This window comes from Solanum dulcamara, chromosome 3, assembly GCF_947179165.1.
Source record: "Solanum dulcamara chromosome 3, daSolDulc1.2, whole genome shotgun sequence".
NCBI lineage: Eukaryota > Viridiplantae > Streptophyta > Magnoliopsida > Solanales > Solanaceae > Solanum > Solanum dulcamara.
The window spans coordinates 81,175,689-81,200,191 of NC_077239.1; the positions used below are offsets into that span (position 1 = coordinate 81,175,689).

At 34.1% G+C, this 24,503-nt stretch overlaps 2 protein-coding genes across 2 annotated transcripts; one reads left to right on the forward strand and one right to left on the reverse strand.

Annotated features, from left to right (window-relative positions):
- The first annotated feature begins 123 nt into the window (after positions 1-123).
- Positions 124-2,472, forward strand: LOC129883306 (pentatricopeptide repeat-containing protein At4g14050, mitochondrial). Its single transcript, XM_055957957.1, has one exon. It carries the CDS (start codon positions 308-310, stop codon positions 2,138-2,140), a length of 1,833 nt encoding a protein of 610 aa, XP_055813932.1. The 5' UTR covers positions 124-307; the 3' UTR covers positions 2,141-2,472.
- Positions 2,473-2,732: 260 nt separating this feature from the next.
- Positions 2,733-15,240, reverse strand: LOC129883309 (probable acyl-activating enzyme 16, chloroplastic). Its single transcript, XM_055957959.1, has 18 exons — positions 14,879-15,240; positions 13,180-13,371; positions 12,087-12,201; positions 10,919-11,006; positions 9,780-9,991; positions 8,649-8,767; positions 7,615-7,764; positions 7,359-7,426; positions 7,114-7,219; positions 6,185-6,343; positions 5,460-5,513; positions 5,251-5,331; positions 4,823-4,960; positions 3,964-4,123; positions 3,577-3,656; positions 3,359-3,504; positions 3,055-3,112; positions 2,733-2,971 (listed from the first exon to the last, which is right to left on the reverse strand). Exons 1-18 carry the CDS (start codon positions 15,032-15,034, stop codon positions 2,879-2,881), a joined length of 2,175 nt encoding a protein of 724 aa, XP_055813934.1. The 5' UTR covers positions 15,035-15,240; the 3' UTR covers positions 2,733-2,878.
- Positions 15,241-24,503: the final 9,263 nt, after the last annotated feature.

Consider the following 24,503-nt stretch of genomic DNA (forward strand, 5'->3'; position numbering starts at 1 on the left):
CAAGATTTTTTTACATACACGAGAGTTAAATTTGAAAGTAAAAGCAGCAAGACTTCAGTCATCCCACCTTAAGTCACGTTGATATCAAGACTTGTTACTATTATTGTTGTGTTCCTTGGGTTTCCGAAATAGTGTAAAAAGAAGTGCTTCGAATCATTGCTATTTGACTCGGCCAGATAGGGTTTTGCTTTGTTTATTCGGAGTTCTTTCCGTCTAGTCTAATTCTATATAAATGCTATTTGTATTTTTATTTGAAGTTAATAGGAATTCATTAGTTTCCCTCTCTTAATTAAAACACTGGTTATGAATGCATCACTCTCATTTTCTTCACCAACTCCAACGATGCGCCAGATTCCATTTCCCCTTAGAAGGCAGAAAATTACATGCTGGCATTATCAAGATTGGTTTAGACAATTGTTCCTTAAAGCTTTGCAACAATCTCATAGACATGTATGGCAAATGTGGCCTTCTTGATGATGCCGTCCAACTGTTCGACGAAATGCCCCAAAGAGATTTAGCTTCATGGGCCTCTGTTTTTACTGCACACAACGAAGCTAATCACCCCCAGAATACTCTTTTCCTCTTTCCCAACATGTTTTTAGATGGTCTTTGGCCTGATCATTTCGTTTTTGCTAGTGTTGTTAAGGCTTGTGCTAACTCGGGCGCGTTGAAAGTTGGTAAACAAGTGCATGCCCAGTTCTTGAAATCGGTGTTTTCTCGTGATGATGTTGTTCAGTCTTCGTTAGTTGATATGTATGCAAAATGTGGATTGCCCGATAATGCGAAATCTGTTTTTGACTTGATTTTGGTTAAGAATTTGATTTGTTCGAGTGCAATGATATCGGGGTATGCTCGTTGTGGGAGGAAGAATGAAGCTTTTGCGCTTCTAGGGGAGTTGGGAGAAAAGAATTTGCAATGTTGGACTGCTTTGATATCTGGGTTCGTGCAAAATGGGAACTTGATTGATGCCGTTGATGTATTTCTTGAAGTAAGAAGAGAAGGGGTTGATATGAGGGACCCGTTTATACTTTCGAGTGTAGTAGGAGCTTGTGCTAGCTTAGCTGCACTGCAGCTCGGGAAACAGATTCATCGATTAGTTTTAGGACTCGGTTATGAATCTAGTTTGTTTGTTAGCAATGCCCTTGTGGATATGTATGCAAAATGTAGTGATATTTTGGAAGCAAAGAGGATATTTGATAGCATGTTGAAAAGAGATGTTGTATCTTGGACCTCAATTATTGTAGGGATGGCACAGCACGGGCAAGCTATTGAAGCGTTATCGTTATATGATGATATGATCTTGGCTGGCCTTAAGCCAAATGAAGTAACTTTTGTTGGATTAATCTATGCTTGTAGTCATGTTGGATTAGTAAACAAAGGAAAGAGTCTTTTTAAATCCATGGTTGAAGATTATAAGTTAAGTCCTTCTCTGCAGCATTACACGTGCTTGTTAGATCTGTTTAGTCGATCAGGTCACCTTGAGGACGCCGAGAACCTTCTTAATACGATGCCATTTCAGCCTGATGAAGCTGTTTGGGCTGCTTTATTAAGTGCTTGTAAGCGGCATGGAAATACTGAAATGGGAGTCAGGATCGCCAATCGCTTACTAATTCTCGGACCAAAAGATCCTTCAACTTGTATACTGCTGTCAAATACATATGCTGGTGCAGCTCTGTGGGACAATGTATCTAAGTTGAGGAAGCAGCTGGCAAATTTGGAAGTTAGGAAAGAACCTGGTTATAGTTCTATTGATTCGGGAAAAGAAACTACGACGTTCTATGCTGGAGAGGCATTGTATCCAATGAAGGACGCGATATTTGCTCTCCTAAAGGAATTTGATTCTGAGATGAGGAAGAGAGGTTATATTCCCGACACCACATTCGTTTTGCATGATATGGAACAGCAAGAGAAGGAAAGGCAGCTCTTTTGGCACAGCGAGAGATTGGCTGTGGCTTATGGACTTCTGAGGACTGTTCCTGGATCAGTGATAAGGGTGGTGAAAAACCTCCGAATTTGTGGCGATTGCCACACTGTTTTAAAATTTGTATCAAGCATTACAGGTCGCAAAATTGTCGTTAGAGATGCAAATAGATTCCATCACTTCAATGAGGGGACGTGTTCATGTAATGACTTCTGGTGATTGTATCTTCAGCTGTTAAGTATCTATCGCCCTCGAAATTTCCAAGCAACACTCTATCTAACATGATCCTTCGAAACAGAGGTGGATCCAAAATTTAAAACTTGTGTGTTCTAGATAGAGTATTCAAGATTGAATCTGATTTTTCTCGGGAGACAAAATGTTAAATGCTTATTGACTAAGAGACCAACTTAAAGCCCCTTTTTAGCTTTTGGACGTGTTTGTCTAATGCTGACTTTAAGCCATAAAGTTCTTAAAGTCAGTCAAAAATAAAAAGTTAGGATTCCTAACTTTTTTTTTTCAAAGTGCTTAAAGTCATTTTCTTTGACCATGAAAATTACTTTTATATCCTTATATTATAACTAAATTCCCAAACTACCTTTTTTTATTTTTTTAACCCTAAAATTCGCATCATAAGCACTTTTATCCAAACACTCAACTGTTTATTTATAAAAATAACTTTCAGCACTTCAAAGTTCTAAAAGCACTTCATATATAAAAGTTGCTTTTTTAAGCTCATCCAAACGGGCTCTAAGTTTGTAGTACAAAAGTAGTTGATGTGCCTACATTTACAACTTTTACGTCCTCATAAATATACACCAAGTTCTATTTGATCTATTCAAATTTCAACCACTATATTATGATTACAATCACAGGTCTTTGATGGAAAAATAGTCTTAAAAAAACAGTTCGCTGGTAGCTATTCAGATCTTGCATCTTTCATAGCTAAAAGATGAGGAGTCATTTGTACAAGTTGTCAATTTGCTCTTTGTAAAGAGCTGCAACTTTTTCTCTCTTGATTTTCATAGTTGGTGTTAGCAAGCCACTATCAATCTGCATTAAATAAGAAGGTCTAAGATACAGAAATCGTAACTCAAATCAAATATTGCCAAAGAGGTATGGTTAATAAATCGTACCGTGAAAGGTTGATCAACAAGAAAGATAGGCCCAACTTGAAACGAGCAACCTGAAGTCCTGCATTTTGTTAAATAAGAGGGGAAGGATTTTTATTCTAAAGGAATTGAAAACAAAATATAGAGAGGGCACAAAGACGAATGCAACGAATAATCAAGTATAAGTGTAAAGACACGATCAGTCGTAGACCTAAGAATTTAAGTCGTGAGAACTCATCCATCAGGAATTTTTATTTGCTAGGTAAAGAAGTTTCCTGATATACGATATCGGAGTGAATTGGTCAATGTAGAAGCTGTAAGTCCTTACCATTTTCTTAACTCCTCATGTATTAGGCCAACTGCTTTTTCTTTGCTAACTTCAGTGGTTTCAGAATCCACAATAGCTGATCTTTTAGCTACCAACAGAACCTCTTCCTTGTTTGGTACAATTATAGCTCCAGGACGCCGTTGATCCTACATATTATTGATGTCAAACTTGTGAAACGTGAGAAAAAACCTTTATTACGCTCAATAATAACAATTTACCTGGCCAATGACAACAATCTGCTGGATCAGACTACTTCCCATAGCAGCTTCTTCAATCTCTGATGGTTCAACATTCTCACCTAGTTTTTCCACATGAGGTAAATACATATAATAAAGTTCAAAGCTGTGGAATGCAAAATTACTATGTAGTAGAATAAAACCCGTCTTTTTGCAGTTTACCAAAAGAACCTCATTTTCGATAACATACACACAATAAAGGACCTAATTACAAGAAATATTCATTCACATGCATTCACAACAACTACAACTACTATGCTTCAATTGATCTTCATTTGAACACACAACTGACAACATCACAACGTAGACAAACTAACACGTTACTAGAGTAGTCCGAGAGCAGACACACTAGAAATATTTATAGCTCACCAGTTGAAAGGACTATGGTATCCTTTGCTCGGCCTTCAAGGACTATTACACCCCCACAATTACGACTTCTCCCTATAGAGTGATCAGGCACAATCCACCCAAGATCACCAGTGTTCAGCCATCCGTTCTCATCAATAGCTTGTTTTGTTGCCACCGGATTCTGAAGAAAATTTACAAGATATTGATGGTTAATTAACATTGCAAGTGAAATTACGTTCCGCTGTAACACATAAAGCTCAAAATGACTGCCAATGAAGCCATTGAAGGCAAAACATGCTTTTGATGTCTTTTATTATGACCAACACGTAACAAAGAAGTTCTTTTCCAAGTATTGCTGATGGAAATTAATACTCCCCCTGTTTCAACTGATTCATGCACTTACCAAACATTTATTAAAATATCCATGTTACATTAGAATGTATGGATCTAACATCATGCGTAAATGTATTTACGTTGTTTATGTCAGAGAAAGGCGCTGCTTCCTCAAAAGGGGAAATACAGCCTAGGTATTGTCAGAAATCATATAAAGTTCAGAGAAATAATTCAAATAAAATGAAACAGTGTCACCATAAAATAAAATGTAAAGAAAACTAATGATGCCTCATCGTAGATGTCCAAGGGAAGACAACAACAACATTACCCAGTGTCATCCCACAAGTGGGGTTTGGGGAGGTAGGATGTACACAAACCTTACCCCTACCTTTGTGGGGGTAGAGAGGTTGTTTCTGATAGACCCTCGGCGTCCAAGGGAAGACGAAAAGAATATATACTTTCTGATCAAGCTATAGCATTGTATTGCAATAACGGGTCTAAACTAAGAGGAACTATAGAACTCATTAAACAAAAAATGATGACTGACCTTATAATAGCCTTTCATTATTAAAGGCCCTCTAGCTTTGACAATGCCTTTTGAGCCGGGAGGAAGGACCTCATCTGTTTCAGAACTTACAACTTTTACCTCTACATGCCGAATGGAACGCCCAATTGAGCCAAGCACCTTCAGAGATCAACAAGGACTATGTTATATGAATACCACATTCTGAAGTAGGCACAGTTAAAGCAAAGTATGATAGAAACTAGCCTAAGAATATGTAAAATACAAATCGCATTTTTGTGTGGTGGGAGCAACAAATGTGCCATTATGAAACAATTTCACGTGATGGTTGCGGTATTATGACATCTTCAACGGATACAGCTCAATGATACTGCTCTGCACCAATGTCATATAACGCATCCCTATAAGAAACATCATTGTCGGATTCCATATCTATAAGATACAATACTCACGTTACATGAAGGACTCCGTGCAGCAATCACAGGAGCTGACTCTGTCAAGCCATATCCATTCTGAATCTTTATTTCAATTGCCTATGAATTACCAAAATGTATGTAAGGAAAGAGCACTAATCCAATTGCCTAAGAATTACCAAAATGTAAGGAAAAAGCACCAATCCAATTGCCTACTTACAATAGTTAAGACTATACGAGCTACTAACCTCAAAGAATTTGTCGATATGTGAAGAAAGACTACCGCCCCCACTTATGCCAGCCTGAAGAATGTAAAGGAAGGTAATCAATTAGTGTCTTCACAATCCAGCAGACATAATTCACGTTTGTCCATGCAGAATATAAGTATAATAAAACACCAGCACAGTGTTTATGGAAAAGAGTAGGATGCCATGTTAACAATGTGTGAAAAGATGAAAGTTTACAACTATGCATTTGGGCAAACAACAGCATGAGTACATGTAAGCTACTATCTGCAACCTTTTCAAAATATTTCCATTCTCATTGACATGAGAGTATGTATACGGTTCCCAACTCCTTTTTAAACCATTTCCACTTGCATTGGCGTGAGAAAACCACTCACCTTCACTCTTCTAAATTTCTTATTTTACTTTCCTTTATTTCAAAACTTACTTTGTCTTTCTTCTAATGTTTTAAGATAATGTTCAGCTCTTTAATCTTCTTTGGTTACATCCTTACTGCATCAGAAATTTCTTATATCGTGGATATGTACAGTGTACCAAAATGTCACAAGTTTAACAATGACACATCCAACCTCAAAAGAGTTGCCTAAATCAGTCAACTGACGAGTGTCGCACAACATTATAAGGCCTACAACACAGGTCTTAGTTTGTTTTGTTAGTTCAAGAAGTCTTAAACTTCAAAGATGCACAGATAAGGAACATCACAAGTCACTAACAGTTGCATATCAGACCTTTGAAATACCAATGCTTGAGTGTATTTTACTGTAAACAATTTTCTTCGCCAGCATATGTAATGGCAATAGTATAGCAGCAATAGTTCTAGCCCACAACCAGTCAAGCAGTGATACAATATATGAAGGTTGTTTCGCGTCCTTCGTTAAACATTTCCCCTGCATCAGAGACCATGATGTAAAAGAGTCATCATAATTAAATCAATGTGCCCACTTGGGCGACAGAAGCTATAATTATAATTATAACCAGAAGTACTTTAAAAATCATTCCTCGAAACAAATTGAATGACATACTCTCATAGTAAAACATCATGGTTAACTGCAAACATAAACAAACGTGAAACTAGTGCAACAGAATCCATGATAAAAATAATAATAACACCACCAGCAACAAAAATATACAATAGAGAAATGAAAATATGCAAGAAAAGAAACAGTGCAAACTATCAATCCATTTTCTACACCCATTACATATGCAGATCATAGCATCTAAAGTTAAAGAGTGCAATCTTCGGCATCCATTTTAATAAGTAATAATTCAAAAGTCCCACTATACTTGTGAAGCAGAAATGCAGTTGGAGAGGAACAGGTAGTATATGTGATCTTCCTTAAACTAAGTGGTACAGCCCGGGGCAATTGTTGAGAGGTTTACGGATTGACGTAAACTCATAGAGAGAGAAATGAGCTTTCTTCAATTTTTCATTTTTTTGAAAAGAGTAGGTTTGTCTCCACCACCATTCATGGTCATAATTACCAACCACCTTACAACAATGCTCATACACTCAATATGCTTCAGTATTCAAATACTATATTTTGTTTCCAAATATTGCACTGTAATTATACTATCTAAAGAGTAACTATTACTTCAAATGAAAATGCTAATGGTGCATATAAGCTGAAAACTTAGTACAATAATATCAGGGATTAACCTCGTAAATCCTTTTTGCCTCCATGTAAGCCATACTGATCCTTAAAAATAATTGAGCAATGAGCTTACGAGCACCAGAGCTTGAATTGATCTGCTTTAGAATTCCACTGTAACGTTCATAATCGATTATTATCTAATAATATAGAATAACAAAAAAGGTAATCTCAAAAAATGTCATCAAGCACAAAATTTTCCAACAATTTAAGCAACAAGAAAATCAAAGGAATGAGAAGCTAAGGATTATACCTGTATAATGTCTCATACACTAGAGGAACACTAATCAGGTAATGTGGCTGATAACGCCGCAAATCTTCCTACAACAGTAAGAAGGTTGCTGAGGCAGTGGTAATAAAGATTAATAATCGAAGTATAAATATATTTTAAGGGGGGGAAATACTGGGGCAGAGATCAGATCAATGTTTTTAGACTCTTTCAAAACATGATTGGGGCGAAAAAGGGGTACAGATTGGCTAAATAAGAAACCAATACAAAATGCACACACCTTCAAATTCTTTACGGTTGTGTACACTTGCTCCGTTCCATGTGTGAATATGAAATATTCGCTGGCACGTTCATATGCATGCCAAGGCGGAAGCATGCTTAAAAATCTGTCCCCAGGTACAGCAGGCACAATCTCCCACAAATTCAAAATCTAACAAAGAGAACACAGGGAAGTCAACAACTTTACGTACCCAAAAACTAGCAGTTCAGCATACTTATCGACGCCATAGATACCTTTGGAAGTTACAATGATACTAAAAGATGGAAAACCGGCCAAACAGAAGATCAATAAGAACATACCAGCAACAGCAGAAACATCATTTTCTATGTAGAATGGTAATTGTAAGAACACAGGCACCATTCAAGTAATTAAGATCATCATGAAACTGTTTTTTTGGTATTAGTATTTATGCTGGTTTTGCGATGATTACTTCCGACTGTACGACTATTCTTTCTGGTGACGTCTTAGTGACATTGTGACTCTATTATGTGACGTTCTGCCGGTACCACGCCTCTTTACAGTGATCGCTCTGGTAGAATCATAACTATTTCTAGTGACAGTTTCAAATAACACATTTCTTTTCAGTGGCCGTTAAGGCTCAATGCCTCTGGCAAAGACTATCTTAGCAACATTTAAAGCAATATATTCTACAAAACCCGCTTGCTTAACCTACAATTCAGCAAGGGGTTTTTTCTCTTTTCTTTCTCTCTTTCACAATACTAAACCTCACTTCTCAACCTAACTTTTTCTCATTTACGTCTTTCCCCAAGGGTATTTTATTCGTTTTTCTTCCACAAAAAATCACAAGAGTACAGAATCTATTAAAGCACTAATTTTAAGATGAGATAGTGCACAAATTTAAACAGAGATCGGTCCATCAATCCTTTTCCCCAAATTTGTACCTCAAGTTAATACTTATTTTCATATAACCAAGACTAGAACAACAGGATAAAGGTAATAAGACACAGATGAGCCTGCAAAAGTGAAATCAACTAAAGAATTCTTAGCACTAGAGTAAATGTACAAATGCAAACCTGGTGAAGCAAATTTTTATGCGTAAGCATGACACCTTTTGGATTACCGGTGGTTCCACTGGTATAAACAATTGTAGCCACATCATCAGAGTTGATTGCTTCATATAAATATTGTTTCCCTAAAAAACAAATTTATTAGCCACTGATATTCTCCCAATAAAAATTAGGAACTACCTTATTGAAAAGTGAAACTTCAGAATTGAAGACAAAATAAAAAGGTTACCAAACTGAATATTGCGTTGATCATATAATTTATAAATACATAACTGCTCAAAATATAATGGAAATTAGACTACATGGTGAGCTCATTTCCAAATGTTATGGAAGTTGTAACAGATATAGAAAGGATAAAAAAAAAGAGTTGCTCTCATATCCATGAAAGATACTAGTAATCCATTGTCACTGGCCAAAGTTATTTGAAAAGAAAGAAATTCCCACTACTTAGAAGTTCTACTAGCTTGAATAAATATGTCCAAATTCCGCAAGATTACAGGGTTATTGACAAGCTAAATCAGGCACAATCACATTGGGATAGAGCACTCTGCCAAAAGCTAGTCCCTATTAAATTTATTTTGGATAAGGTATACTAGCCTATAAATTTCCATTTGTTATTTTGTTTCACTGGGCAATGGGCATAGAATCAAAACTCCAGAAGTAAAGTTCAGGATGACCTTTGCATAAACCGAAAAAGAAGCATGAAAGCCAACTTGTGATGATAGAATTAGCATGAGGTTAGGATATTGATTTCCATGCTGAAGTCTCGAAATTGAATCAACTACGTAATGATTATTGTGTTTACACCAGGCAGGAGTTATCTTTTACCGTTAGTATCTCAGAGAGCTCACAGACATAACATATACTGGGAAAGAGTCGGGAAGATGAACTTGCAACTAGAAGTAGAAAACTTCTTAGAACAATTATGTTCTAATAAGATGATAAAGAAAAGCAGAACGACAAGAACGAGCAAAAGTACTAGATTTACTCCAAATACAGGATAAAAGATCAAGGAAATTCTATTGTTTGAAGTAAAAAAAAACACCAACATATCATCTTAGGAAAACAATAATTAGTTTTAAGCAAGAAATAATTTTAAAAAAAATTAAATTATGTCTCTTACAGTAAATGTCTTACTGGCATCTTCAGAATCAAGTAGATTCACACGACTCTTGTGACCCAATTCTATAATCTCCTTATAAGTATATACAGGATATCCCTGCCTGGCTTCTGTTAAAAGGCTTGACTTCTCTCCCCAAAGTAAAATAACAAATCGTACAGCTGTGTGGGAGCCAAAGGTGTCTGCAATCCGGTTGTACATCTCAGGATTGTCAATAGCAAGAGCGACACTGGCAAGGCAATGATTAAAATGATAATGATAATAATCTTATCACAGTCAAAATGCATGCAGAAGAAAATTGTTTTTGGTTTTGGTTTTAAGATGGATATTGTGGAGTACATCCGACAATACCTTCTTCTTTGGAAAAAAAAATTATTAGTAAAAACAATGGAAATGAAAGATTAGAAAAAGAAACCTGAAATTAAAGAATAAAAGAAAATATAATCCAAAAGAGAAAGCCAAATACAGTTACAAATAGAAGTTCTTTAAACTTGTTGCTGGCACACACACATCAGGTATAGCTACATCGTCAAATTGATCACCTGCTGGTGCAAACTAAACAACGAGAAACACATGATTCTATACTGTGTCATCAAATTGCTTGCATAAGTTTATCAATAGAAGTCAACCACATACACTAAATAATCCTCAGATCAGATGCAACACATCTAGCCAGCATAATTGAAGGCCATCAAGTTGTCCATTTTATTTGTTTAGTTCATCAGCTTCAAAAATGTAACCGATATAACTAAACGTCGCTACACTGAACAAGATTTTCTTAATAAATAGCAAATATAGTGAAACTCGGATATGAACAGCAGACAAATGTACAAACGATTTTATTACTATGATATAATGAATTTTTAGGGAGACAGTGTGCTTCTGATGGTAGAGTTCTTATTCTAGATACGAAAAGTTACTTATACATGTTAAGGCAAAGACATAAGACCAATCATGCTGTCAAAATGAGGATATAATACGCATATACCAATCTTTCAAGAGATCTTTCATTTAGTATTGCAGTCAATGACAGTATCAACATGTTTAAAAATGAGAGGCAGGGAAAACAACTAATCAGGAAAAAGTAAGACAGGTAGAACAAGTAACATGCTCATTAACAGGTTAATTAGAACAACCAACGAACATCTGCACTAACCTTTCGGAGTGGCTGTATAATTGCAATAGCTCTTGAACTGATGACCTTGAACCCCTTACTACGTTGATAGCCCCACTTGCCATCATACCTAAATGAAACCGCACATTTTACAACAGAGCTTCCAAATAAATTGAACATAGTCGAGGATTCGAGTGGAAGACTAGTAAACAGTTTCGCGTCTTAGTCTCTCCTGCGAGTAGTACTAGTATTATTTTTGATATTTTTATTATTTTATTACTTCTGATTTCTCATTCTTAGTTTTCTATTGCTACCTGTTGTCTCTCATGACTCTATTTTCTAACTATCCTGCTGTTGTTACTGCTTATGTCTTCATAAATGTTGTGTTTTTGCTTTCCCTGAGCCAAGGGTCTATCCAAAAAAGACTCTCTACCTGCCAAGTTAGGGGTAACGTCTACGTGCACTCTACCCTCCCCAAACTCCACTTGTAGGACTATACTGGATATGTTGTTGATACTTTGGATTGTGATTTTACACTATATCCCTACTTCACATATCATAACAACAACGAACCCACAGTACACATGGAGTCCTTTCAAATAAGTGCATCAGTGATTAAGCAACCCTACCATTTCGTGGACATGCTTGAGTCAAGTTATTTTACTGACAGCATATTAGATGGACCTTGTGGTGATAAATGGTGATTGAAGGTTTGTCAAAGGATGGACGGGTGCACGTGAATAACAGCCTGCTGACTCATGCTCTATTTAAGCAAGCCAGAAGCTTGGGCACTTGGCTTCTGTTGAGTATCTGATTTTCAAGTGACCAATGTAAATCATTTCATCCTTCTTTTAATCATCGGCAGACAAAAGTCAGGTATTTAAGTGGAGGAGCGTAGAGGAGCAGGTCTATTTTCCACGTATTTTAAACAGTGTGCCACTGACCTTTGAGAATTTCTTGGTTTTAAAAAAGAAGATGAAAAAGAATTCAAGAGCAATAAATTCAAGTTATTTTAATGGTACATTTATGATAATCAAGGGCTTAATTCAAAGTACCTAGGATTATCCTAATATGGAAAATAACGCACGGCCAAAATTTTATAATTCCGACAAAGGGAACAGGAAACAGAAGGGAAAAAGGTAATGTATAAAAAGTAAAACTAAAGATTTGTCATTTCTAGGATTCACAAAAATAGGATCAATTGATTTACCTTGATCTGCAACAAGCCATCGACATGAATTATCAGCAAAAAGTGCAATCTTTTCATGTGGCTTTACCCCAATAACTCTCAAGCCTTCGGAGAAATCCACAATTTCCTGATCAAGCTGCAATTTTTGGCAACACATTTTGAGAAAATACTATGGAGAAAATGGAGAGAATAGGAGAGCTGATACCATTGTTGAACATACTTATTTTCCTGATTATCTAGTTGCCTCTTGCAAAAAAAGTGATTAAGTAGTAAATGTAAAAGCCAGGCATCCGATTACACCCAAAACAGATTTGACTAAGGAGAGCACAATTTTACTGCATTATCCTCTGCTATCTAGTTTTAGTACAAGTAGTCAAATATTCTCGGGCATGACCGTCTAATTCATGATAAATGATCTTCCCAGGTCTAAAAAGATCCTAGAAACGTTAACATTAGATTAGAAATTTCAAATTCCCTCAAAGATTTTCAACTCCTTAGTCAACTTCAGCAGCATTCATAACACCGTTCATAGACATCATGTTTAGAGCTATAAAGTTTAAAATACGAAATCAAATTCTGTCACTCATTTTTTGGAACAAAGGGAGCACTGTATATACAACAAATTTACCCGAAAAAAGAAGAAGACTGACGAGTTAATGATGAAGCAAATTCCTAAAGTCAAAAGCAAGGCCATACACCATTTGGTTCGTCATGCCTAAGAGCAACAAAATACTCAAATAACAGATTATAATTCTACACCAGCAATGACTGATAAATACTAGAAAAGAAGATCCTAACTACGGACTCATGTTGATAATATTTGTTCCCAGCAGATAATTACAAATGAAAAAATGGGGAGCTCATGCATATCGATAACGAGATGGATAGTCTCATGCAGCCGCCAACAGTGGGCCACTACACAAACTTGTGAAAGCAATAGTCATTCTAGAGAAAAAGCTCTGAAAAGTAGAAGAAAGTTTTATAGCAGGATTCAACGAATTCTCATTGCATTCACATATTGAAGTAATAAACAGTTAAACACAGGGTTAAATATTTCAGCTTTACACCAAGAAAGGATATTACCAAGAATAAAATTAGAAAAGAAAAAGTTGACCTGTTTATAAGTCATGGTTGTAGGAGGATCATGATATGGGTCCACGACTGCTACACGATCACCAAATTTCTCTGCCGAAGTCCGCCAAATGTCAGGAACAGCTCTCCACTCTGCCAAGGACAACCCACCATTACCAGACAACAATTCACTTTCCAGAATGGGCGAGCACTTCCTGATTTCCACTTCTGCAGCCTGGGAACATGATTCAGTGAATCCCATAAATACACAATAGAAGCAGTAATTGAGTCTACATGATAAGCGTTCAAATTGACTAAAAACAATCGATAGGTCTACCTAGTGCAGATCTCAACTTCTCAGATAAAGTAGATTAATACAAGTAACTTTATATATTTATAGGACAATGAGAGGGAGTCGGTGAACGATAGATAAAAAGATCACCATGAGTTTCCTGACACTTTGTCATCTTTAACTAAGAAGCTTAACCCAACAGCTGTAGCTAAACAAGGAGAAAAATCGGTGTCGTCAAAAGCGTGCTTAAGCCCTGAAGTGAGGCTCAAAATATGTTGAGAGCTTCACCTGGCTTAATGTGAGCTTTATTGTCTTCATCAAGGCTCTAAGACATACTTTTCCTTGCCAATGAGCGTTTCCAGAAGAGGCTACACTAAACAATTGATATTTCACTATATTGTAAAAAAAAAATCAATTTCATTCTTTATATATTTGTTATTCGTGCTTATAATATTAGTCTTGGACTAAACATATAAATTTGTATTCTTTGTCCATTTGCGCTTTTTTCCATTAAAGCTCACACTTTATTTGCGATAAAGCCCCAATAGACTTTAGAGCTTTTTGGTGCCTTTCACTTTCGATAACGTTGGGAGATATATGGCCAGAGAAGCCGTATCTGAAGTTCTGAACATTTAAACATACAGGCATTAACACAAAACTTAGTTGGAGGCTAACTAAACTTAGTTGGCATTAACAAATTTCATTAAAACACGAAAGGGTACTGAAATATCCAATAAAATTTATTTTAACAACATCCATTCATGAAATTTCCACTCCAAATGCAGTTAATGCTGCTTATTCTTCCGAAGCTTAAGTCAATTACAGAAATCATACTCTTGGACTCAGTTATAACAAATAGGAAAAGCATTGCATAAGTAATGTATAACAATGATAATTGCACCCTCTGTCCCATTTTATGTGAGACACTTTCCTTTTTAGGTCCCAAAAGATGACATCTTTCTATATTTGGAAACTAATTAACTTTAAACCTCAAAATTTACCCTTAATGACATAATTTTATAGTCAGACAAATGTCTATGCTGTGTTTTGAACCACAAGTTTTTTTAAAAAAAGAATCAATCTTTCTTAAACTACATGCCTATTCAAAAACCGTCACATAACATGGGACACAGGAACTATAACTTACAATGATGATTACAATTAACAACTACTCCATCCGTTTCAATTGGTTTGTCTTTTTAGTCCATTTCAAAACAGAAGGTATCTTTCCCTTTTTAGCTAACTCTTTAATTCCAACATTACACGCGGCATGTTTAAGATCACAAAGATTGAAGGGGGTTTTGGTACATATTCTAGGTATATTTAGTGTAACACCACAAGATTCTTCAAATCAGACAAACAAATTGAAAAGAGTGAGTAGAATATTTTACTCCAACAAAAAACAGGTAGAGCATTACATCAATAAAAGCAAAGGGTATGCAAGAATCACCTTATTAGACTGGCAGTGAACTGGACCAAGTTTTCGACTTTTAGAAACAAGAATTGTTACCAATTGCTTCTGAGACCAAAAATGGCTAACCCCATGTCTTCCTCCATAGGGGATACCAAAAAGATTGGATTTTAAACTCATGGTAGTAGTAATCATCACTGCTAATCTAATCTTTTCTTGAGAAGAGAAATTTTGAGAGTATTAATGGTGAATTGGGCAAGAAGTAGAAATTGAGCAAGAAATAGAGCAGCATTGAATTATACGGAGAAAAAGAATCAATTGGCCGGAAGTAACAGTTGAAAGACTGTTGACATTTAAAGAATTTAATTTACTCCGTCTTACTATTTGATTGAAATACACCCTAAATTCTCGTTAAATTCAGAAATGTTCTTATACTTATTCAAGATATTGAAAGATCTCATTGAATTTGGAGATGTTCTCATACTTATTCAAGATATTGAGACTATTTGCTATGACATGTGCTATATTAAAAGTGTATTTAAGTTTAATTAGTCATATAAAAAGATATTTTTAAGTCTGTCAATTATTCAGAAACAAAATTAATAATTTATGTTAAGTTTTAAAAATATATTTTAATATATAAATAATAATAATTCAAATAACAAAACTTATACCAAATAATTAGATATGAAACTGGAACCAAACTTTATGAGTGGTGACAAAAAGACTCTACAGGAGGGAAGTGTGTGTTGTGTTGAATACTATTACTATATTAGTGTGTGGGCCGACAAGTGACAACTACAACCAACCTATAATTACCTTTTTTTAGTAAAAAATATTGTTCCTTTCTCTAACCAATTTATGTTTGGCATAAATTTCGATACCTAACCAAGTTTTTAATTAATATATATCTAATTTTTAAAAATATTTTAAATTATTGAGATTATAATTTTTATTTTGTTATTTTAATTTATTTATCTTATTTTTCTTCTTAATTAGTTTAAAATAAAGAATGTTTTCTTTTCTTTTTTGACAATTTTTTAGTTTCAACTTTTCATATATTTAAGATCACAGATTTAAAAAATATTTTTATATATTCTACATATCTTTAGTTTAATTTATATATAAATTTCTAAAATATATAAAAAATTTATATCTGAATTTATATTTAAAATTTCAAATTTGAATTTCAAATTTTAATTATGCCACATAAATTGAGATAGAGAGATCAAATAATATGCTAAGGAGACATTTGGTATTTAATTTTGTGTGGTGGTTGATTCATTGTACTAAATTAGATATAGGGGATATAGGTTAAAATATTATTTTATTTTAAATTAAAAAATACTAATAAATTTGCAATTATATCTTTAGATGCTTGATTTTTATTGGTTTTTTTAGAGAGAAGAAAAAGACAAAGATAATTTTGTTCTTTTGATATTATATCCATGCATAAGTTATATATAAATTAGTTAGAACAACCAAATATTAATATTAGAACAATAACTTATGCTTTTTTTTTTTGGTTTTTTATTTGGTGTTCGGAGTCTGTGGAGTCCCGATTAAATTCGAATCACGCACTATATGACTTATCGGGGGTGGTGCTCCCAACAAAAAAAATTTCATACCCAAAGCTCCAAGTCGAGACCTCTAATTAAGGGTGAACAGTCTCATCACTACACCATAATTCATCTTGATACAATAAATTACGCCTAATTAAGGCTACAAGGTAATACTATTTAAAAATACCTATTTTTATCTAAAAGCTTAGGTAAACACCTAAAAAAAAGTTTTATAACACTTTTACAGGAAAAAGAAAAATACTTAAAAATTTTATAAAGCTTTTGGCCAAACATTATATAAGTATCCAATAACAAGAAAAAATATCATTGGGCTTCATGGAAAAAACTCTGTTATCCTTATGACGAAGGAGGTATTGGGTTAAGGAGAACTATAGATGTGTGCAAATCTCTCCAGTTAAAGTAATGGTGGATCTTTAGAGCTAAACCAATGTTGTGGGGTGAGTTCCTTAGAGCCAAATACTGTCAGAGAGCCAACCCCATCATCAAAAAATTCCATTCTGGCCAGTCGCTTGTGTGGAAACACATGATGCACAACAAACACATTGCCGAACCTCACATTCAATGGAGGATTCACTCGGGTTCATGTTCTTTTTGGTGGGACGATTGGCTAGGTATCGGACCCTTAGCCAACTATAGGCAGGAGTTAGGAAGAGCAAGCAATGCTAGGGTGGCTGATTTTCTTATAGATGGGCAATGGAACATCGATATGCTAAATCAGTTGGCACCAGCGCAACTCGTTCCTCTCATCACTTCTTCCACACTTCAGCTGCAAGAAAACACACCGGACCAGGCCATTTGGAAGCTGAATACCAATGGGAACTTCACATACTCCTCGGCATGGCAGCTTGTGAGGGAACATAGGACCAAGACACTTTCCGACCATTACACTTGGCACAAAAACATCCCCTTTAAATGCTCTTTTTTGCTGTGGAGGGCTTTTAGAGGCAAGCTGCCAACGGAGGAAAAGATCATTGCATTCGGTCATGTTTCCACTCTATGCAATTGCTGCCACAGCCCAGGTCCGGACACCATAGAGCACATTTTCAACACGGGTCACTTCGCTATGAATATTTGGTGCTACTTCTCTAACTCCCTAGGCATAAAGCATGAAGCCACACCCCTCAAACCTCTTGTTATGAGCTGGTGGCTTCACAAGTACCGCACAGAAGCTCACAAACTTATCCTTCACTCCACCCCAATATTTGTATGTTGGAATTTGTGGAAGAATAGGTGCGCGAGCAAATACGGGGGAAAGATTTCTAGCCTGGCGAGAGTGAAATTTGCCGTTTTCAAAGACATCTCTAATCTACTTAGAGTCGCGTACCCCTATATCCATTGGCCTTCGAACTGGATCCACACTATTTCCTGCATAGATAAGTGTGTTCATGAAATGAAGATCACCCAAGTCTCGTGGACTAAGCCACAACTCGGTTTCGTTAAGCTGAACATTGATGGAAGCGCGTTGGGTAATCCGGGGGCAATTGGGGGGTGGCATCTTAAGAGATCATATGGGTAGATTCATCTTCGCCTACGCCATATTGTTAGGGAAGGGAACCAACAATCAAGCCGAACTAGAGGCGGCAGTTTATGGGCTTAAATGGTGCATTCAACAGGGCTTTCAGCACGTTATCCTAGAAGTCGACTCGGAGTTGATCACTAAATGGATTAATCATCAGACGAAACCTCCGTGGAGCCTTCACCGGATAACTCATGACCTTGTTGTTATTTCCGAATTATTTATTTTCTTTTCTTGCAGGCATGTATATAGGGAGGCAAACTTCACAGCGGATGCTCTCTCCAAGCACAGTCACACTCTTACCACTCCAGGCCACTACACCACACTCCAGCAGCTACCTCGGGGTACACGAGGATACTACATGCTAGATAGAGCCGGCCTACCTAGCTTTAGACGGAGGAAGACCAAAAGGATTAAGAAGCCTCCATGATCTACTACTTGTGTTGCAGCATTGGATTGAGCGCCCAATTGCAGTGTTTGTCTCCATGTTATATTTTTAGCCATGTTATTTGATGATCCTCGTTGACGCTAAAATTTTGTTGTATATAGCTTTTATGAGGATTCATCCCCAGTTTTATTTAGATTTTTCCTTTATTTTATGTAAAGGGCGAGTCTCCCTTATTTATGCTTTCCTAGTTTCTTTGTATCGAGAGGAGTCCTCTTCTTTAGGTGCATAGTTTCTAGGTTTCCTTTTCGTGTGCTTGTATCGGGGATGAGTTGGCTGACCTTAGTAGGATGACCGACTTATGAACCACCATAGGATTGGAGGTTAGATTTATGTCCCCCTCCGTGTATTTTTCTATTTTATGTATAATAAGGCTTGGGGGTGTGCGACTCAACCCCTGGCTGTGCACGAGAGATGAGAGCCTCGTGTAGGGTCTGTTTCCGTTAAAAAAAAAGTATCCAATAAGTAACAGCCGTAGAAGAATATAAATAGAAATGCGTATAGGGGATAGAGTAAATATTTGTATTTTGTTTAGAATTATTTAATAGAAAATAGGGACATGTGGTGGGTGCATATTGGTTGAATGGATGACATCATGAGATTGTTTCATATGAATCGATTAGTCATAAGAATTATTCACTTTTAAAATTTATAATTTTTTATTTATTAAAAAATCAATATTTAGTTATAAAAAAATTAAATTCAACTAAGTTAAAGTTAGATTTCAAATTTTAAAAACTACTTCAAATCGTTTTTTCAACTCAATTTTCTAACTCTAAGTTGGAAAAGTACTCCAAACATGGGAAAAATATTGTTTAGCATATATGGACGTCTAAGAATACTTAAGTTTTAATAGTGAATTAACCGACCTTCCAAACATTTTGACAAAAGCTTTATTTGAATATAATAAATATTTTGATAATGCTTGCAAGTTTCTCAAATGGTAATTTTTAAGAGAATTATGAAAATCAATTAATAATGCCCGAAGATAGAATTAGTTTAATTATTGACGTAGTTATGAATCAAAGAAGGCAAACATTGATTGGGAAGCCTATGATTGCTGAAGTATTTGCTATAATAAAATCTATGAAAAAAGCAATACAACATGGATGGAGGAAACTATATGTCCTCTCTGATGTGAAAGGTGTAGTAGATATATTGAAGAAAAACGTGAAGGCTAGTTGAGACATGGATGTAATTTATGAAGTTATTTGAAATGTATCTGTCGTGTTTGTACATATTCCTACAAGGTTTAATGTTGTAGCTCATAACACAACTTCTAACTTCTTTATTATAAGAATTTTCATGAAAAAGAATAACCTTCAATTGGATTATGGATGATGTTGTATGATCCTTTGAACATATTATGTCGATAATGAATTAATCAATGACAGTTTTGAATGAAAAAAAAAAGAAAAAATTACGCGGATAAGCAATCATATACTAGTTAATCAGCTAATATAGCTATAGTTTGAATTAATTATGTCTCGCGGAAAATATATAATCGTAATTACAATTTGAATTTTGTATAATTCGCGCGATTATACAGTTGAATTTTGTATAATTTGCGCGATTTATACAAATGCAGTGTGCGAATCAAATTGTATAGCGAAATACACAAACACTACAAATTGTATATCGAATTATACAAACATTGTGCATGAATTGTATAGTGAAATATACAAATGTTATACAAAAATTGCAAATTGTATAGTGAATTATATAAACGTATATAAATATTGCGCGAATTATACAAACGCTGCTATAATTATAGCTACGAATTATAGTTAGCAAACTATAGCAATGGAGCATAATTATGATATTTTTAAGTAGCTATGGGAAACCCCCCCTCCCCCCTCCCCCCCCCAAAAAAACTTATTAAGATGCTGAAATACTTATTAGTATAACTTACATAAATCTCATAGTGTAAGAAGCAAATTTGCCACATCCGGATACATATGAGCCATCCGAATACATTAATTATGATACATTAGATAGCTTGGTTGTTGCATTTAAAGAAAATTAAAGGTAAAATTAAATATCAGTTCCACAAATCATGCAAAACAAATTGATATCAATCTCTCTCAAAATTTTAGAAACTTCAAACAATTCAAATCTCAAATTTTCTTCTCCTCAATCTATCCCAAATTGTAACAAATTTTCTTTAATTTGAAACAGACTCCAAAAAAATAAAAATAAGACCAACAAAGCAAATCGACAAAATAGAAAGGTGTAAAGAAGCTATTTTTAGTACCATGTATAATTACCTTCATCATGACAAATCCAAAATTTGAGTTTTCTTCCCAAGACTTATACAATCTACTTAATCAACCAGCCTAACATTAAAAATAAGGTCAATTACAGTCTTACAAAACCATAAACAAGCACATTTTCTAAAGAGGAAAATGACGAAGAATATAAGGAGTAAGAGCATTAAGAGCAGATGGTCTATTTAGAATAGATGCTCTTGATTTAGCCCTTTTTCATCTTCTTCTTCATCCACTTTTTCCTTTTCAGTTTTTCTAAATTCTTTTCTATCAATTTATCCCAAAAGATAAAAAAAAAAATTAATCACATACTTCATATACTGTATTAACGAAACTTGTACTTAAAAATTTACAGCAATTATGTATCAAGTACAGGATCATACAAATGATACATAGAATTTTATGATTCACAGACCTAGGGTTATGTATCAGAATAACCTAGGTTTGTTAATGATACTAGATGAATGTATATGGTACTAAATTGTACTTAAATTTGCAGTAGTTATGTATCAATTACATAATCATACACATGATACATAAAATTTTATGATTCACAGACTTAGGGTTATGTATCAAAAATAACCCTAGGTTTGTGAATGAGACTAGATGAATGTATATGTTGCAAATTTTTACTTATACTTGAAACAGTTATGTATCAAGTACAGAATCTTACAAATGATACATATAATCTATAATTTATGATTAACAGACTTAGGATTATGTATTAATCCTATGTTTGTAAATGATACTAGTTGAATGTATTTGGTACTAAGTTGTTCTTAATTTTGTAGCATTTATGTATCTAGTACAGAATCATGCATATGATACATAGAATTTTATGATTGACATACATAGGATTATGTATAAAAAATAATCCTAAATTTGTGAATGATACTAGTTGAATGTATCTAGTACCAAAATTTACTTAAATTTGAATAAGTGTGTATCTAGTACAAAATCATATACATGATACATGAAAATTTATGATTCAAAAATTTAAGGTTATGTATTAAAAATATTTGAACACGATACATTACATTATAAGATGTCATGTATCATAACATTGAAAACTACATATTATACATGATTTAAAAATTAAAAATACACTAGATACACTAGAAATCAAAATATTTGGTAAAGAAATTTCGTTTTTTCATTAAAATACTGAAAATTTTGTACAACAATTCTGTTGACATGATGACACCAAACTATTTTTTTATTCCAAAGTTGGCACATCTGGTAAAACTTTGTGATGAATAATCATACAAAGTAAGTAACCAAACATTCAAAGATGAAAATTATGTGGATGCCATACCGATGCTTTTAATGCTTGCGAAAAATCATACTTGTTTCTCTCCGCACATTATTAGTATCAAATTGGACTTTTCTATAAGTTGAGGAAAAGGAAAAACTACCTATTGAGAAAGTTGATATAGATTGATTAGAGAGAAAATTAATTTGAATTTCAAACTTATAATTAATTGCTAAGATTGTGGGAGTGAAAATAGGAAGAAATTAGAGGAGTGGAAAAAGGAAGTGGATTTGGAGGAGAGAGAAATAATGTATCTGATGGAATTAAGTTTTTAATTAAAAGAAGAAAATTTTAAAATATTTTAAAATGATAAAAAAAATATATGATAAATAAAGATGTGTAGATATGTAATTTTTCCTACTTATTAAGGTCATGGACCTTTTCCCTATAATTTCCAAATATATGACTTAAAAGAGTCTAATTGGGCTTTGGCCCAGTAACTCCAAAAGAATATGGGCTCTGGACTAAATAACTTCCCTTTTCTACCAATTTTCAAAGAAAAGGAATGGGGTAGGGGTGGGGTGGGCGTGGGGGAGGCCTTTTTATATATTTTTTGGTTGCAAATATTTCATAATGCAGAGACAATTTCTATACTCTTTTTCGTTGTCATCCTATCATTTTTTATTTTCTTCTAAAAAATCAAAATATACCATATCATTGCGATTTTGTAGTTATTTCTTCTCTCTTGAAATGTAATAAAATCTATTAAAAAAATTACTACAACAAATTATTTTTCTAATGAAATTATTTCCCGGTGTTTGGTTACCTTGTATTGATTAAAAAATTTGACAAAGAAAACATTTCCTAATGTTTGGTATACGTTGTATTGATAAAAGATTTAATTATAAGACTTCTGATTTTAATCATACAAAGAAACAGATCTAACATGATAACTTTACATGATTTATCTTGTAACATGCTAAATAAGAAAAATCTTCTTTGTATAGTTATTTTCAACATATGTACGTGTCGTTTTTGCCGTTTAATATATTTTTAAACATATTGCTTAATCACCAATCATGAAAATTTAAAAGGAAAGCAGCAATATATGATGGTACGGCTTAAATATATTTGAATTAACTCTATACACTTATTATTTTAATAGTTACCCATACATTCATGACGAGGCAATGGGACATATAAGATCTTTGGTTCTTAATTAAGGATTTCGCTTTCAAAATTTTACAAAAAGATCTTGATAAAAAGAACGTTCTTCTTTTTAATGAATCTTACTATATTTGAATCAATATGTCGACGGACAATAATATAGATACGGGTGATAATACAACAACAATATATTTAGTGAAATTTTATAAGTGAAATCTGAAAAAAGTAGAGTGTACACATATCTTACCACAATCTTGTGTAGGCAGAGATGTTGTTTCCGAAATATCCTTGACTCAAGTACAGCAAATCCAAGTACAAGGAAGAAGAAAACATAAATAGCATAGCAACTACAAGAAAGGACCAAGAACAACAAAATATTACGATAATCGAAACACAATAAACAATAAGCGATGATAGATATCACAATCAAGAACTACAACAACATCGCCAGTATAATTAAAGACAAAACACGAACAATTCTAAACTCTCGGAAAGCAAGACAACACTCCACTATCTACTAACATTCTATCCTAATACGTGTCCTTCACATCTTTCTATCTAAGGTCATATCTTCGATAATCTGAAGTTGAGTCGTGTCCTATCTTATCACCTCTCCCAAATATTTTTTGATTTATCGTTACCTTTCCTCATACCTACTATAACCAATCTCTCACTCCTAATAAAGACGTTTGATCTCTTCCATCTCTGGCTCGTTGTCACATATTTCCTCTTCACATCGAATACGGAATAATAATAAAGAAACATACATCCATGATTTGACTTTCCCTTAACCCTTGAATCATGGCACTTGTCTTGCTATTATAACCCTTATTATAATTTATAATCATTAGCAGAGACAAAGATATGGCATGTGCATTAGTATAATGATTAGTGGTTGCCAACAAATTCAAGATTAATCATCCACTTAGACCTTTGTACGTATTCTACATTGCTACTCCCCCACGTGTCATGTCATGATTAATAGAAGAACAATAATTGGACATTTTATGCAAAAATAAATAAATTAAAACTAAATAAATTATGGGGTGCCATCTGGTGCAAAGGAAGTCATTTTTACGAAAATTATGACATTTTATTTTGGTGTTTGGTTACCAAAAGGAGAGAAAATAACTTCCTTAAATGAATTATTTATTACTTATGGATCACGGAAGTCATTTTTCATGGAACTATTATTTTATATTATTTGCTTCAATTATCATTTAGATATTTTAGTTAATTTATATTACTCATGATAGTTTTCATTAAAACACTCTTTGATTTATTAATATTATTCTTAAAATTTTAATTTTAGGTTTATTGAAAAATATTTTTAACTCATCAACCAAACACCCTAAAATTAATTCCAAAAAAAACATTTTACATGAAAAATTACTTTCGCTATATCAAACTCACTTTGTTATGTGTAGTATTATT

Bases quoted from the DNA above. Each gene is read 5' to 3' on its own strand.
- LOC129883306 (XM_055957957.1), top strand. From the start codon at position 308: ATGCATCACTCTCATTTTCTTCACCAACTCCAACGATGCGCCAGATTC.
- LOC129883309 (XM_055957959.1), bottom strand. From the start codon at position 15,034: ATGATTACTACTACCATGAGTTTAAAATCCAATCTTTTTGGTATCCCC. The intron at 7,427-7,614 runs GTGTGTGCATTT...TTACTGTTGTAG, and splicing joins CAACCGTAAAGAATTTGAAG to GAAGATTTGCGGCGTTATCA. The intron at 5,514-6,184 runs GTCTGATATGCA...TACATTCTTCAG, and splicing joins CAAGCATTGGTATTTCAAAG to GCTGGCATAAGTGGGGGCGG.